This window comes from Pseudorca crassidens, chromosome 5 (assembly GCF_039906515.1).
Source record: "Pseudorca crassidens isolate mPseCra1 chromosome 5, mPseCra1.hap1, whole genome shotgun sequence".
NCBI lineage: Eukaryota > Metazoa > Chordata > Mammalia > Artiodactyla > Delphinidae > Pseudorca > Pseudorca crassidens.
In genome coordinates, this window is record NC_090300.1 from 23017657 (window position 1) to 23035560 (window position 17904).

The window sequence follows — 17904 nt, forward strand, 5'->3', positions numbered from 1 at the left end:
CGTGTGATGGTGTTTATAGCAGTGCCTACCTCAAAAGGTTGCTATGAGGTGTGCATGTAAAGTTCTCAGGCTCAGGCCTGGCATACAGTAGTTATTCAGTAAATATTTATTGAATGAAGGATCTTCATATTGACCAGAAGCTCTGAAGGAAGAATGAAAATGAGGGGAAAACCTTAATCTACATCTTTTTTAGAAAATAAATAAAAAGTGAATTTGTCAGGGATCTTCATTCTTCTTATGGAAATTTTTTTCTTTAAGAACTCCCCACAATAACTTTTAAATTGTCTTTAATATACTGTGAGAAGATAGAAGACCTCCTGTGAAATGTCACATATGTGATTCAAGAAAAAAAATGCTTTGCACTCATTTATGTTCATGTTCTTCCTTCTTCATTAAAAAGAAAGAAAGAAAGAAAGAAAGCAACTCACACAAGCCTCATGCCAAACCTGTGTCTGGGACTCTGATTTCTAAAAACATCAAGTCATCTCAGAAGACACCAAGACTATTGAGAAGACAGTCAGGAAGTTGGAGGAGGAGGTAGTCAAGAAGGACAAGGTCCTGTAATCATTCTCCCTTTTGTTCTCATGAAGGGGAGAGAGAGCAACCAGAACCTGCATCTGCAAAGGAAGCTGCAAGGCAGAGCAGGGTTTCTACATCCTGAACCTGCTTTTAATAATATCTTCTTGACAACTGGTATCTCTAGCCCAAATTCCTGATTTAATTACTCGAAGGGACAGCTATCCTGAAGGCTCTTACTAAAGAAGCTTATTTTGTTCCTATTGGGCAAGGAATAAATGCATTAGAAATATTCTAGATGATTTTTATGCTTCAAATTGGTATTTCAGGCCCTTTGCAATTCTTGCCCAAGTATTCCTCACCTTTTAAATCTGAAAAAGTAATTTCTGAATCATTGTGAAGGCATTGTTGAGAAACCATGACTCTAAAGAATCTTCCAGTCTTTTGAAACAGGCCAGGCTAACTGTTTAACTTGAAAATGGAATACATTTCCCATCAGGGTTCCCAGAGTACGTGATTGTGTTTTTGTAGCCTACGACAATGAAGGGAGTTGTCATGAGATGATTCGGCTAATTAGAATCTCAACTCCCTTTCTGGGGAGGAAATCTGAGGCATGGTGTTTGTACTAGATGCTGGGGTAGTGCTCACTTGGACTTCGGTTCTCCTGCGTTGGTGCCAGGTAGAGACTATGAACAGGGAGATAGAAAGTAAGGTCAGCGTCCACCTTGGCCAGAACTGAGCCCTTGAGCCAACCCAAGTCTGCCATGTTTCCTTGATGTCTGTCTGTCTGTCTGTCTCTCTCACATACACACACACACACACACACACACACACACACACACACACACACACATACCCCAAGTCTCAACTACTCCACTGCTGTAATGCTGTTCTGAGTAAAATTCCCTAGGGCAAAATCAACAGTAACCCAAGTTTTCAGCTCATTCAGTATCAGCGGGAATGGTGCCACGCTGGAGTTTGACTGACAGCCACGAAACCAGTTTGGCTAGAGTGGCAAAGCCATGAGGTCTAGGTAGAGGATTAACTCACCACCTTGGAATGGTTACTTGGAGAAGGTTCACATTGCCTCTTATTTATGCTTCCATCTAAATCTTGGAGAGTGTTGAAGTCATAGAAACAACTAAAAACTGTACAGCAGGAAGATTCTTTTTATTCAGAACACACACACACACACACACACACACACACACACACACACACACAATCCCCTGTCACCAGGGATTCCTGGAAAGTGGTACCTAAAAATCACCTCTGAGCCAACCACTCTCACTTCCTTATGTGATCTTCAACTGCTGGCTGGCAGAAGCTCCACTGGGCTGAATTTTAAATGACAGGAAAGCAGCAGGGGAGGGAATTCCACACTAACCTTTCTGACAAAAAAAAAAAAAAAAGGCAAGCATATTTTTTATATAAGCTCAAAGGGCAAGTGGGGAAATCCTTTTACACATTAGACTAGGGTAAAGGAATTGAAAATAGGTTTTATTATTTCTCTCCTATACCGAATCTAGAAAAATAATAAATTACTCTTTTTTTAAACTTTGAGTGGTACACATATCTTGATTTTTGACAGTTCTATTATGCTACAATAAAGCCAATTTCATAGAATACCCTCCATAGGCTTAGCCCTGTGCTGTCCACCAGGGTTCTGACCATTCAACCCACATTGGTGGAAAGTCTCATTTGAAAACACCAGGCTAACTTTATTTTAAAATTTTCATTTATTTTTTTAAATTGAAGTATGATTGATTTACAATAGTGTGTTAGTTTCAGGTGTACAGCAAGGTGATTTGGTTATAGGTGTATATGTATATAACTATACTATTTTAAAAAATTCTTTTCCATTATAGGTTATTACAAAATATTAACTATAGTTCCCTCCGCTAATACAGTAAATCCTTGCTGTTTATCTATTTTATACACGGTAGTGTGTATCTCTTAATCCCATACTCCTAATTTTTCCCCTCCCAGGTTAACTTGAAAATCATTTATCTAATTAAAGTAGAACCCAAATGATTAATGTCTGAGAATTATGTTATTTAGAACTGCCAAATTAAAAGTCCTTAAATCTGGTCAATGTTTTTCATTGGAGAGGGTGTGGTGAAATAGTAGAAAAAAGCCAAATGTGTGAAGGGAAGAGCATGAGGGTCTGAGTCAGGTATACCTCAGTAGGAGTCCGGAACATGTCACTCACCAGCCTCGTGACCTCAGCCTGTACGCATAACCCACATGAGCCTCGGTTTCCTCACCTGGAAACAGCTCCCCACAGGACAGCTGCAAGACTCCATTACCACGCAGGAGAACTGGCACGTGTCTATACATTATTGTTCCTTCCTCCTTCCTCTACTGCACAATAACTTGATAACAGTTTTTGTCACCCTCCTCAAAGGGCAGCTGGGATCTGGGGAAGTAAAAGAGAACCACAAAGGGAAGCACCTGGTTGATGGGTTCCATAAACACAGACGAATTCATCACTTTTCATTTTTTAGGGTTTGTTTTTGTTTTAATTATCTGTGGCTTCTCTTCTGAACTGAAATGAACCCTTCTGGACCTCGGTGGCTTCATTTATAAAATAACTAGAAAGCTGGGTCACCTGCATCAGTGGCTTTCAACTCTGACTGCGCATCGAATTTCTTGGGGAGCTTTCTTAAAATGCAGATTCCTAGCCCCACCTCGGAGAGTCCCTGTTTCCCTTGGGCTTTGTCAGTGTGTATGGTTTTAGAAACCCACAGGCCATTGTCCATTGAGACTCAGATGATCTTTGAAGCCCTCCACCATCTCATATGGCAGGCTCTGTTACAAAACCCAAGGAAATGATACTCAAATCAGAAAACAAGAGTCCTGCTCTCTTTTCTTTTTTTTTTTTTTTTTGCGGTACGCGGGCCTCTCACTGCTGTGGCCTCTCCCGTTGCAGAGCACAGGCTCCGGACGCGCAGGCTCAGCGGCCATGGCTCACGGGCCTAGCCGCTCCGCGGCATGTGGGATCTTCCCGGACCGGGGCATGAACCCGTGTCCCCTGCATTGGCAGGCGGACTCTCAACCACTGCGCCACCAGGGAAGCCCAATCCTCCTCTCTTAAAAGTATTTGTGCGCTGGTTGTCACAGGCGTGCTCCGGACACCCTCAGCTCACCCGTCCCACAAGGGGGCAGGCCAGGCCTTCTGAGCAGACAGCCCCCAAGAAGGCAGAGCTAGACCCACATCTGGAGCTTCAGAATATGGAGCAGGTGCCCCAGCAGGTGTCTTGTCTGAAAATGGCAATGAGGCCAGGGAGTTCCCTGGCTTGATGAGGGGGTAAAATGATGGCTGTGAAATGTTCAGCTAAGACTACCAGATGGAGATGAGGGAACTGAGAAGTAAATGGGTGAGGGGAAAAAATGGAACTCTGTTTTAATCTTGGTCCAAGAAGCTTATTTTTTTGTTTGCATTTCCATTTGTTTGTTTTATATTTTAGATTCCACATATAAGTGATAACATAGAGTATTTGTCTTTCTCCTTCGGACTTCACTTGGTATGATAATCTCTAGGTTCACCCATGTTGCTGCAAATGGCATTATTTCATTTTTTTTATGGCTGAATAATATTCCATTGTATATATATACCACATCTTCTTTATCCATTCATCTGTTGATGGACATTTAGTTTGCTTCCATATCTTGGCTATTGTAAATAATGCTGCTGTGAACATTGGGATGCATGTGTCTTTTTGAATGAATGTTTTTGCCTTCTTTGGATATATACCCAGGAGTGGAATTGCTGGATCATATAGTAGTTCCAGGTCTCTGGAGGGACCTCCATACAGTTTTCCACAGTGGCTGCACCAATTTATATTCCCATCAGTGTACAGGGTCCCTTTTCTCTGCATCCTCACCAACATCTGTTATTTGTGGTCTTTTTGAGGGTGGCCCTTCTGATGGGTGTGGACTGGTGACTCATTGTGAGTTTGCCAAGAAGCTTATTTTCAACCCAAGAATAAATTGAGCTACAATCTAAAGTGAGGGGAAAGCCAGGAAGCTGTGGGTAGGATGGCTCACCACTGCTCCCTCTCTCTGCCTTCTTCTTACTGTGGTTGGATACCCTGAGTTCAATTTCAAGTAAAGAACAGCTCCTGGCTTCTTCACCTGGTCCAACGCTCACCTTTCCCTGAAGATGCCTGCTCCTCCATATACATGGTTGCAGAGATAGCTTATTGAAGCAAGTTATTCAGGCCCCCCAGGCATGGGCACACGTCCCAGTCTTGTCCAGTGCAACTCCCTTCCCTCAGAATCTGGGGTTCGGATGGGTCTTTTGAACAGAGAAAAATGTAAACTCGGGTATCATCAGTAGCCATATTCTTTCGTGTGAGAGAGAAAACAAGTTTTTATTAAAAAGAAGGAGGGCTTCCCTGGTGGCACAGTGGTTGAGAGTCCGCCTGCCGATGCAGGGGACACGGGTTCGTGCCCCGGTCCGGGAAGATCCCACATGCCGCGGAGCGGCTGGGTCCGTGAGCCATGGCCGCTGAGCCTGCGCGTCCGGAGCCTGTGCTCCACAACGGGAGAGGCCACAACAGTGAGAGGCCTGCATACAGGAAAAAAAAAAAAAAAGAAGAAGAATGAAGTCATGGACAGAAGAGTCAAAAACATAAGATGGAGATTGAGGAGGACATTCTGGATTTCCCACGGAGTTTGGTTCCCCTTGTCCATGATTCCCACCATCCCATCTGCATCCCTACCTTTGGAGTTCATAACTAATGTCCCTTTGGGTAAAGCAGCTGGAACTGGCTTCTGTTATTTATAATCAAAAGAGCTCTAATGAGTATGGTTATTATTTATGAATGATTATGTTTTTCAAGTGTCAGTTGAGTGAGAAACTAGTGCTTTCCCAACAAGGAAGGCAAAATACATGTGGAAGAAAGCAACCAGGAGGCAAGAGATATGAGTTAAAATCTTCCTCTTAGAATCCCACAACCACGTAGAATCATAGACCACTGACATTAGTTCTTAAAGGTAACCGCTTTCTACTGCCCACTAGCTAGATGACATTGGGAAGAGTCTTTAATCCCTGTGGGTTTAACTATAAAATGACCATAAAGATTCTGTGAAGGGGTGGGAGCTGAACCATTCACTCTATTGAGGCTTCTTCCAACATTACAACCTATGCTTACATTGATATTATCTTGATATTATCAAAAGGAGTTTTCCCTGGAATTATTCTTGAAGTCACATTCCACACGTCAAAAGGTTAGGAGAGCTCGTTATAAGAGGCACATGACAGCTGCTCATGTGCATGACGGGTAAAACTGAAATTTTTCTAATTTAAACATAACAAATGCCAATTTTGCCTAACTTTTCGTAAGACATTTTGGCTTCACTTAAGAGCAAATCAACTTTGAACTGACCATATTCAACTTCCCTATGTATTTGAACAAAATTTAGCAAATATTTATTGGCAGCTAACCAAATGCCTGACTGTGTTAGCTGTTGTGCCTTCAAAGGAGAAAAGATAACCTGCTCTCTAGGACCTCAGTGGAGCTGGGGAAGCTGGTGAGGATGCGCATTAGTGCCTCGTGGTCTGATTGGTGCTCGATGGGGGTGTGTTAAGGGCAAAGTGGGAGTGATGAGCCTCTGGGAGGTGGGCAGGGGTGTGATGGGAGGTGTCACGGAAAAGTGATGAGTTCGGCCTAGGGAACAAAGCTGTGGGGATGGAATGGGGCAGGGAGGAAGGACAGGGCCCTCTGGCAGTGGGACAGCATACTCAAAACGTGCTCAGGGACATGCAGTCCTGTAGTGCAGTATAAACCACTCTTTCCAAAGGTATTTGTGAGTTGAGGTTGATTCCAGATGCAATGAGGGAGATAAAAGTGAACTTTTAATAACTGTAGGAGCTCCAGTATTTAAAAATTAGTCACAAAAAATAATAAAGGGATCCAGTGTATATTGGAGTGATGGAAAATTAGGGACGTAGATATAATGAATCGTAAATGGAGTAGAGACATCTTGCCTGGGAGAGTGTGTTGATGAAAATAGTAATAATAAGTAACATTTAAGGTGTGATTGCTAAATGCCAGGTGCTTCCCACCTTAGACACGTTGACTCACTTCAAACATTGTAACTCTGTGATGTAGGTTCTATTATTATCCTGTCTCAGAGGCCCTCTTCCTCACCCATTCATTCCACTTTCCTGCACTTATCACCAATACACAATGCATTTTATTTCTTTAGCACTACTTTTTATTTGTCTCCTTCTGATAGAATGGACTCTTCTTAAAGGTAGGGATTTTTGTTTATTTACTGCTTCATCCCCAGCACTTAGAAAACATAGTAGGAGCTCAATAAACATTGGTGAACAAACGAATGATAGAAACTGAGGTACAGAATCGTTGATAACTCGCCCCAAGCAAACAGCCGGGCAGTGGCAGGATCAAGGAGCAGTATTATGGACTCCAAAGCTAAGAGGGCTCTGGAGTGAGATTGTGGGCTCACAGAGAGGCAAAATAGAGTTGGGGGGCTGGAGTACCAGCCTGCTAAGAATAGCCTTAAAAAGTCATTGATTCATTTATTTATTCATTCAATTTTCAGTAAACATTTACAGAGCACCTACTATGCAGGAGGAGAGGGGAAGACAGAAAACAGAAAAGGAAACAAGTGAATACATAGAATAACTTCAGGGATGATAAGTTCCAGGATGATAGCAGAACAGGGGCATGTGATGAAGAGTAACTGAGGCGGGGCACAGCATCATAAGACAGGGTCCTAGGAAAGGGCCTCTCTGAGGTGATGTATGAGCAGAATCTTATAGCTTGAAGCCCTGGAAGAAGATAAGACTCAGAACAAGGAAGACAGGAAGGTAGAGGTGGGGGAAGTACCAGCGGTGGGAGTTGGAGAGTGGAAAGAAACCCATGGCGATAGCAGGTCTGCACAGGAAACTGAGAGTTCACGGCCAGGAAGAACGCCAGGGTCATCTGTTGGGCAAAGTCTGGCTAGGACCAGAGCCAAGTGGTTAAAGAAATTGTCCAGAAAACCATATCTGGTCTTAAACCGAGGGCTGAAACAGAAAAGACCCTGCTTTAGGTTATCAGCTGAGACGTAGAAGCAGAGGGTGGGCAAGGGAAAGGGACTCTATATTACAAGAGAATTTTGTCAGCTCAAGCCTGAAAGCACCTTATGCTGAGTTGTGACGTGTCGCCACAATTCGTGCGTGCACTGTCTTCTGGTAGAGCTGAGGCACCATTGGAGGTGACAGTGGCCTTAGAGAACGTCTAATACAAATGAGACTTTCCTGGGCTGTGGACTGGACCAGTGATCCCCAAACCTGAGTGAACATAAGACCCATCTGAAATGATTGTAAAAAATGCAGGTGGCTGGACCCCATCCTGGTAAATTGCTATTCAGGACGTCTAGCAAGGGAACAGGAATCTGCCTCTGTCACGCAAGTGGTCTCTGGACAGGCCACACCTTGAGAAACGTGGGAAAGGATCCACTAACGGGCTTCAGGGAGTCCGTGAACCCCCAGGAGTGGAAAGAAAAATGTGTGAGTTTGCATATACATACAATTTCTTTTTCTGGGGAGGGGGTCCATACCATTACAAGAGTCAGAAACTTAAGAAGCACTGACTGAGTCCTGCCCCTTGTCTTAGCAAGTAGGAAACAGAGTCCCGGGAATGTACGCGACTTGCCTGACGCTCAAAGCTGGCCGAGAGCAGAGCTGGGCTGTCACCCCAGACTTTCTCTTTCCAAGGCCCCCCTCCCTCTCTTCTCCCTGCACCAGTGACAGTAGGGGTGGGGTAGAGAAGGAGGAAGGGGATTGAAGCACTTGGAGGCAAAGTCGTCAAAGGGTCTCTCTTCCACTTTTTAACCTCTATCTATGGGATAGGTCCTCAGAGGTGAGGGTTAGAATGACGATGCCTCAACAGAGGACCCAGTCATTCACCTGCACTGCCACCCCAGACCCTGACACCAGTGGAATCCCATTTCCAGTAGGACTTACAGCCAGGACAGAGGGCACACGTGCCTGGTTTTTGGATGCATGGTGGTGATGGGTTGATGTTCTTGTGAATACCTGCCTCCTTATAACTGAGCAGGGGGGTGGTTTCAGGCTTCCCTGTCTGCACTCAGTTTTCCATCCATCTATTTCTTAGGCCACTCTGGGTACTCATCCTTCTTAGGACACTCAGGCCATATGCTTCCTCTTGGGTCCTTTTCCCAGTCTGGATCCGACATCATTAACCCCAGCTGGCCGCTCAGTGTTGGTACGTGTCCTGCCCTCTAGATTTGATCCGAATCCTTCAGACTCTGGCCTCGGCCTGAGCTTCTAGATTCACCAGTGGGGCTCACCTTCCTCTTTTGCACGAACAGCTCCTTGACCTTTTGCCTCTATTTGGTACTCATCATTTTGTCCTGGTGATGGGGTCCCTCCAGTCCTCCTGGCCTCACCTGGCCACTCAGTCCTCCCCCTACCCAGCTGGCCGGTGCCACCTGCTATTCAAGGGCTAAACTTATTCAGAATCTGATCCCTCCTTCTGCAAGATAACCATACCAGAAAGTTAGTCTAACATCCTTTCTCTGCTTTGCCTTTGGAGCCTGCGACAGATCTGACTGGTAGACTACCGCTTGCCCCTGTGCCCTGCTCAACCATGTGTGTTTCTCCCAGTAATTCCAGACCCTCTCAATCTTGTTTCCCCACTCTGCTTGCCAAGTTCCTTTCTCTTCCGCTCCTTTCTTTTTCTTTCTTATTCTTTTAATCCTTCTCCCAGACTTTAGGCCTCCCTTAGACCTTCCTGGCAACCCTTCGCCTGACAGCAGTACTCAGGAATAAAACGGTGCCTGAGCCCTTTGTGTTAACTAATGCCACCTTTGTTGTGGTGCCAGATTTGTTTTGGAGGCAGATGTCCGGGAAGGCTGGACAGTAGGCGCAGTCCTGCCGAGCACACCAGAGGCAGAGGAAAGAAGGCAGCTCTGTAATTTTCCCCAAAAGCATCCTTAAATCCGTGGGTGATGGCTTGGACACCTTGCCTTTAACAGATAAGGAAACGAGCTCAGAGCTCAGGAGACTTGCCCCAGGTCTCGGATTAAATCGGTGCAGAGGTGAAAGTGAACACAGAGCCCTCAGACTGGAAGCTGTCCAGACAGCTGCATGGAACAAAATCACAGCCCCAACCAGAGCTGTCATGCTGTGGACGCTTGGCACTTACTGGAAAGTTATATTAGAATTTCCTGTGGATTTTTTTTAATCCTGCGAAGGAGTTACACAGTGAATTCCTTGTGGAGGATTAATCATCTTCTCTCTTGCTATGACTGAGGCGGTTTCTCAAGTCCTGCCCCTGGTTTCGCTTGTCCCAAGGATTTCATTTGAAGGGCGGGACATTCCCCCACGTCCTCCACTCCCGCCCCCGCCCCCAACCGGAGCCTGCCATCAGGACCAATGAAAGCCAAGAACCTCATCCACCCGGTGACTTAGAACTCCGAGTATTTAAGAGGTTGCAGGAATGGGCTGAGAATGTCTTTTGCTTTCTCCGCAGACAGGCACGCTCTCATCTGATTTGGACCATCACCGAGCCAAGGCGCAGGGTGAAGGGGGAAAAAATAAACTCTGCCACTATGTGCTACGGGAAGTGCGCACGATGCATCGGACATTCTCTGGTGTGGCTCGCCATCGTCTGCATCGTAGCTAATATTTTGCTGTACTTTCCCAATGGGGAAACAAAGTACGCTTCTGAAGACCATCTTAGCCACTTTGTGTGGTTCTTCTCTGGCATCATAGGAGGAGGTTTGCTGGTAAGTCATTCAGAATCATTCCAGCCTTAAAGAATTGTTTCTTGTTAGACGAGATGTTTTCATAGAAAGTTTTCTATGAGGCATGTTTCCAAATCCAGGAATTTTGTTCATTCTTCTTTTGAAAGCAGATGATACAAAAGTTGAGATAGATATAGTGTATTGATTTTATTAGATGTTGTTTTACAAAATCCCCTTTCAATGAAAAGTGAACTACTTTTTTGCTAAACTCTCTTACTTTACAGCTAGAAACAGATACTAGCTTTTAAATCAGATTTGAAAAACTATAGTTTCTAGTCCCGGAGCAGGTAGTCATTTAACCTTTGCTCTGGGGTGCTGGGAGAAGTCCACTGGTTCTCTGTCTAAATCAACAGAGTTTTGGATCCAAATTCTCTGCTGTTTATTCTCAGGCATCAGTGACAGAGAAAAATATTGAATTGTGAGTGCACGGCTATTGAGAAAGGACTATAAATTTTCTCCTTTATGTAAGCTTGCTGTGTGGCATTTAGGAAAAATCCTTCAGTTAGCAGCAAGTCAGTGGCTGAAGGTAATAGTGGAATGTGTTGTTTGTTCCAAGGTTTGTTTTGAAGTGAAGTGAGAGGAATTTGCCTGCCAACCTGGGAGCTGAAAGTATTAGTTTCAACCACAGCATGGAAATACTGTGGACAAACTTGAGTTTGCCTCTTTGAAATGCTGGGATTGAGAATTTTGAACAGAAGTTTTATGGAATTGCTAATACCACACAGAACATTTTTCTTAGTCAAGTAAAAGATACTTAGACTTAATACACTAACTATGGTATGGCAAATCTGCTTTGAATTTAAGCATTACCATCATGTTAACATAATCATTTGTCTTTTTTTTCCCCACTAGTTCTCAGGTCTGTTTTTGTTTTGTTTTATTTTTTGAGGTATAGTTAATTTCATAATCATTTGTCTTTAAGACAACACCTTGCTTGTTTAAACTTCTTTTGATCTTGAACTCAAAGTATTTCAAACTTATGTTATTTTAAGAGCTTTATTGTGAAGCTACAACCATGCAATGTGTCTTCAAAGAAGCACTTCACCTCTATTATACAGAGCTTTCACCTCTCTTGTTTATAAAAAAGTTTCAGTTATTCTGTTGAAGATTTGTTGTTATCTTCTATGCTTTTCAAGGGAAAACAAACAAACCAACAGACTTAAAAGACAGGGTTTAATAGTTTCCAAACAGAGTTTGCCTCTGGAACTGTGTTATGAACTCTTACGGATTAACACATGTATAGGTAATTATTTTACCCCTCCCATGCTACAACCTGACCCTACCTAATGTGATACATTACATGAAAACAAAGGGATATTACCCTTTAGAGCGTTTTTTCTCTCCTCAGCGTTTCCATTCTTTGAGATATTTTGTCAACCTAACCCAAAGACATTCAACAGTGTCAGAAAGAAAACTATTTTACCAAAAGATGCTGAGCCTGACTGACCCTATGGACCGGGGGAAAGACAATGACTTTAATTTGCGTGTTTTCTAAACAGATGTTCCTGCCAGCATTCATCTTCATGGGGCTGGAACAGGACGACTGCTGCGGCTGTGGCGGCCACGAAGACTGCGGCAAAAGATGCGCGGTAGGTTTTCCTGCGCCGGGTGGGGAAGTGGTCCCTAAGAGGTAGCTGCAACGCTCTGTGTCTCACTTCTGGTGATCCTCCTTTCCCTAGATGTTTTCTTCTGTACTGGCCGCTCTCATCGGAATTGCGGGATCTGGCTACTGCGTCATTGTGGCAGCTCTGGGCTTAGCGGAGGGACCAAGATGTCTTGATGCCAGTGGCCAATGGAACTACACCTTTGCCAGCACGGAGGGAGGGTAAGTGATTGACCCCCATCAGGTCGCACATTCTTATCCACCACGTGTGTATAGTGGTAAACCCATCCAACTAAAAAGGCATCAACCATTCATTCATCCATCCTCTCAACCAGGTTTATTCTCACTAACTCAGGCACAATTTAGGCAAGGGGTATCAGAGGATGAATGCCCAGTCCCTGACCCAGAGAAGCTTTTTAATGGATTCACTGACTCAGTCCTTGTGATAACGGTATGAGGTGACTTCCACTATTGCAGCCACTTTACAGATGTGGAAGTGGAGGCACAGAGAGATGAAGTAACTTATGCAAAGTCACATTGCTAAGACATGGCAGTCATGATTTGAACCCAGGCAGCCTAGCTGTGAAGTTTGTGCTTATACAGTGTGTATACTATGCCAGAGCAATTGGCTAATTTTACTATTTTCTAAGAAAATATTATGGAATCCTTATATAATATGGATGAAAACCATATGAATTTAACCAAAGCCCAGGGTCAATCATACTACCCCCCCAAGACACACACACACACACACACACACACACACACACACTCACATATAACATAATAACTGTGTATAACACATCCTTTATTTAAAGTGATCAGGCTGTATAAGACAGATCTTATTCATGACTTTAACATCAGGAAAATTTAAGTGGCTCCATTGTTTTATGTTGATACTTATTTCTTATCCATTATTGAGAAAAGAACAGAAATAGCTGATGGAAACTGATGTACATAATGATAAATGAATGACATTCTGTTTTGAATTTTGAAAGCTTTAGTAATGAGATTCCTGAGTGAAAATAATAAGAATAATGAATTTGAATTGCCCTTGTATTTTCAAGAATGTTTGTCTCCCATGAATTTTGTAGCATATAACGAAGCCATCAGATCATGAATATGGAATTAGATAGACCTGGGCTCAATCTCAGCTCTGCAGTTACTGGCTCAGTAACCAGGAAAAGGTGAACTGAGCTCTCTGCACCTCAGTTATTTCATCTGTAATAAAATAAAGCCAACGGCAGTTGTCTGGAGGATTAATAAGATACTATGTCTAAAATATTTGTCACAGAAGCGGACTCAGCATGAGCAGTGCCATTCTTAGCTGTTAATATTATCTACTAGCTTTCAACAGGTACAGCCCAATGGTAGCTTCTGAAGGAAAATCAGCACTCACAGGAGTTTGAAATTTTGGTGTTCAAAATTGTTATTGATCACGATTTTTCAGCTCATCCTTTTCATGCTTTGTTGTGAATGTACTGAATGTACCAGTACAAATTGGTCACACATGTATACAAAAACATATGATCTACTGCACAAACCCACCTCTAAAATACATTATGATTAATCCAAGGAGAGGTGAGAGTATCATTCAACTTTTTTATAGCTGATTATTTTATAGCCCCTCTCGTGATCCACCCCAGCTTCTGCAAGAAACCTCCTGCTTCTGTGTTATTCCTAATTTCAACTTGTCCAGAGATTTCAATATGGGGAATAACAAGCCAGTGATTAGTTGCTCAGTAGCCAAGGGGAGCCAGAGAAATTTTTTATATTGTGTTCTGAAATTATAGATTTTTGTTCCACTTTAATATGCAGAAAGACGGGACCAGGAGAACAGAATTTTTTTGTATGTAATCAACAAATTGAATTTCTGATTGGCTCAATGAACGATTCCAAAGCGAGGTCTCTAATTTGCAGCCCTTTTGTTCTGTTGTGGTAGGAAGAAGTGATAAGGAAAGAATGATACCAGATCTCTTAGGGGAATTAAGTCAATCTTAGATTTTCCCACGTGATTGAATCCTATTTCGTGAAGAATATATATGTTCAGATAATGACCCCAGTGTGGTTTGCTAACATTTTACAGTGACTTCGGATTGTTATTCATCATTCGATGACTTTTCCAATGTGTTGAGTACTTACTATGTGTCAGATACTGGCTTGGGAATTGGATATACAATGATGAATAGGTCTGGTTCCTACCTTCATGGAGCTCAGACTTGTGGACTAGATGCATAAGCAGCTCTTCTCCCTGGCCTAAGTTAGGTGTCCTTCCTCTATGGCCCCTTCACCCTTGGTTTACCTGATCAGTGTACTGGTTACACTGAGATTAGCTACTGTTTCTTCTCTTAAGTGATGCTTTTCCAGGACAGAACCCAGGCCATTATATCCCCAGCTCTGTCTTGATGTCTAACCCACACCGAGTGTTCCATAATCTTTGTTGAATTTCTTGTTTATTACGGCAACAAGATCTGGGCTAAATTCCTCATTTCGTGCAATGACTTGGATTGGAAGAATCTGATATAGGGCATTGAAGAAATCTATTGATTAATGAAAGAACACCACAAAAAAGTCTGCTTATGAGACATCCCACTGGGTGTGGCCATATGTCAGAAGTTTCTCTTTTTATCCACAGTTACCTTCTGGATAGCTCCACATGGTCCCAATGCATTGAACCCAAGCATGCAGTGGAATGGAATGTCTCTCTGTTTTCTATCCTCTTGGCACTTGGTGGAATTGAATTCATCTTATGTCTCTTTCAAATAATAAATGGAGTGCTTGGGGGCATCTGTGGTTATTGCTGCTCTCGCCAACAGGTAAGAACCTGTGTAAAAATGCACCATAGTTTTCACCCTAGAGAAAAAAGCCAACATCAAACCCTGCTCCAACTACCAGTGTTTATTCCATTTTTGTGGCATAGCATTTACAGCATTCAGTTTTGCACTCAATAGTAAGCTTCCTTGAGTGTCACAGTCACTGGGTTATCTTGGTTTTTTTGTAGCTGGCCCTGTGAATATAAAACAATGTCACCCATAGACAGAGTGCCCCTTCAGGATCTAACCCACCGCCCCTGCTCTGGTTGCAGAGACACAAAAGAAGTGTCCTTTCATTGCTTGCTCTCACATTCCCAACTAGAATACGCAAGTAACAGCCATCATCCATGGCCCTAAGCATTGTGCTAAACCCCTATTCCAGAAAAGCCTATGATGCAGGGGTTGAGCAACATTTCTAAGATCACCTAGTAAGGAAGTAACAGGCTTCAAACTCTGCGTCATTTTGTGCCACAGCTCCTTCTCTTAACCTGTACGCAGCACTTGCTGTTCTGTTGGGTTTTCTACAGTTCCTTCCTAATAAGGAGTCACAATAATGCTCAAACAGCTAAGCCTAGAGAATCACTAGTAGCCTTTGAATAGCAGCTCATTAAAAGCCTTTCACTGTGAAAGAAAACCAGGAAGCACTTGTTTCCTGGGGATATGATTTTGAGGAGAAATACGCATTTGTTAGTAAGGAAAGGTTTTGTTTCTATATTTTCCTAAAAAACATATATTACTGAATTGATGGAAGTCCAGCTTTGGTCCAATTTTTTTTTTAATGTCTTATTCTGTAAAGCAGGATTAGATAAAGAAAAACTTACTTAAGTTGTATTTTCCTAAGCATTCACTCCTCTGGTTCAAGGTCTCCTAACTTTCTTTGAAAATAAGACAAAACCTAATGAAAACAAAAAGCCCATCGCTACCGTGAAAAACTTTGCCAAATATAGATGGAAACTTTCTACGATTTTTGAGGGGAAGTTAAAATAAAATTCTAGATTTCCTTATCAGGCAAATACAGCAAAACTAATAATTGCCTTGGGAGCTTGCCAAATTTCCAAGAAAACAGCGGCGTGGAAAGCCTTCAATTTGGAGTTGTTTCCAGGCAATATGGTTGCGGCGGGGGAGGCAAAGAATGCTCTTGGGATTACTATAAAATAATCTATCTTTAGCCTTGAATTTCCTACAAGGCAGAGTTTAAATTAGGTGAGAACCCACTGCACTTCAGCGCTGGTGCATCTAGGGGACGGGCATAAGTGTCAACGACCAAAATTGCTGTAGTGGTTCGGCAGAATGACACTCTCCTCTGAGTTGGGGGAACCAAGAGTCCCACTGGGTTTCCCATCTGAGTCACTGTAGGGAGGCTTCTTCCCAGACACTGCAGGTCAGATCTGTTAAGTTTGTTTGTAAGACAAAAGACAGTTTCAAAGAGCAAGGTTTTTAATGTAGATGAGTCAAATCTGTAACTCTGTAGCATTTAATTCAAAAGTTGCCTGCCTTGAGCCCCCATCAGTGTGAAACTCCCAAGGCATTATCTCTTAAATCCCTGAGATTAAAAACCCACCCCAAGCATATTCAAAGCCAGCCAAGCATCGTAAACTGCAGTTTCCATGGCCTCTTTCTGCAGCTTTTACTGGGGAAGGACAACAGTCTGGTTTGTTTAGGAAACATTTTGTGAGCACTGTCAAAGCTCTCAGTATTGTTGACCCAACTTCTGCTGAAGCTGAGATCAGTCTGCTTTACGTTTGCTTAAAACAAGAATTTAAAGCACTGAAATGTCATCATTGTTTAGCCTGATCAGAACCTGATGCTTATTTCATTTTCTTTACAGCAATATGATTGCTAGAAGAACCACCCCAAGATAAAACTACAATCTTCCTCAATGTCACTGTAATTTATATAATTTACTTGTAATAATTTGTAAAACTTTGTACTAGTGTGTCATACAGCACATGTTCTACTTTTATAAGTGTGTGTAAAGACTGGCATCTTCACGGGATGTCAGTGTTTGAACTTAGCAAAGAAATTCTTTTTTTTTTAGGCATAAGAAAATAAACCACACTCTGGAGGTAATTTACAAACTGAGTGACAGTTCTCAGCCTACCTGAGATAAACTCTGGCCGAGGTCATGTTTTTTGAGAAACATTACAAGGATAAATATCACATTCTGATTACTATTGTAAATATTTATATGTGCATGTGTTTATGAAATGAAAGATTTCTAGTTGCTTTTTTTAAGACCGTTAAGGAGAAAATCCAACAACCTGAAAAGATGTATTTTTTCACTGTTTATATGGTGTTTCCCATTTGCCTGCCTGCAAATCTCTAACAAGGGGCCTTTTGAATTGATTCGTGTTATAAAAGAGACAGATACTTACCTGGCGTGGGAGGACAGGTTGAGAATGCGCGAAGCCAAATGAATGAGTCAAAATACACATGCAGCGAGTTGTCGCAAGGACTACCAGATCCTGAATTTTCCTAACACGTGGAAAGCTTTTCGTCCTTCAAAGACAAGACTGAGGATCATGGATTTAAAAAGAGAAAGGCCTGGATAATTGGACAAGAAGAAAGATGGGGAACGGAATAAAGCAGTTGATCAGCATCATGGGAACATGGGGGAGGAAGGGCGGGAGGACCATGAGGAAATACCACCCCCCCCAATTTGCTTGTTTAAATACAACAAATAAAGTATTCACTACCATTTTGTTGTTTAGTTTCATCATCCTTTGTTCCAAGTTCCTCCTTTTTTCTTCCTATTTTTTTTTTTTTTTTCCAGTCTGCAGGTTGTACGGTCTCCATTGCTAGGGGCTTTGTGTCTTCTGGTTTCTTTATCCTACTTTCTCTTCTTCATCTTCTCCCTCCTCTTCCACCTTCCTCTGCTATCCTTGCATTTGGGCCATCATCTTAGTTAGGCAACCTTCCTTTCCACTGGGTGCTCCAGACATCCAGCTCCTGAGGAATGTAACAGACATTTTCTCTCGATATCTTACATCTGTTTTATCGTTAGGCTCTCTCCAGTGACAGGATCCCCTGACCTATTGGGAATTGTCTTCAGAAATTGTCAGCTTTTGGAGTTTACTGGCCTATGCAACAGGCAAACTAGTGAATAAAGAAGCTTCACTGGTTGTTAGACAGCAGAACTCCTCCTAAGAGCCAGGTCTCCTGCCTCTGTCTTTCTGGCAGTCTGGT

General features: G+C 42.7%; 1 protein-coding gene across 1 annotated transcript; it reads left to right on the forward strand.

The window, feature by feature from the left end:
• The first annotated feature begins 9984 nt into the window (after window positions 1-9984).
• On the forward strand, window positions 9985-17416 carry TM4SF1 (transmembrane 4 L six family member 1). The gene is made up of 5 exons (XM_067737529.1): window positions 9985-10284; window positions 11802-11891; window positions 11982-12127; window positions 14541-14721; window positions 16547-17416. Exons 1-5 carry the CDS (start codon window positions 10108-10110, stop codon window positions 16559-16561), a joined length of 609 nt encoding a protein of 202 aa, XP_067593630.1. The 5' UTR covers window positions 9985-10107; the 3' UTR covers window positions 16562-17416.
• The last annotated feature ends 488 nt before the right edge of the window (window positions 17417-17904 follow it).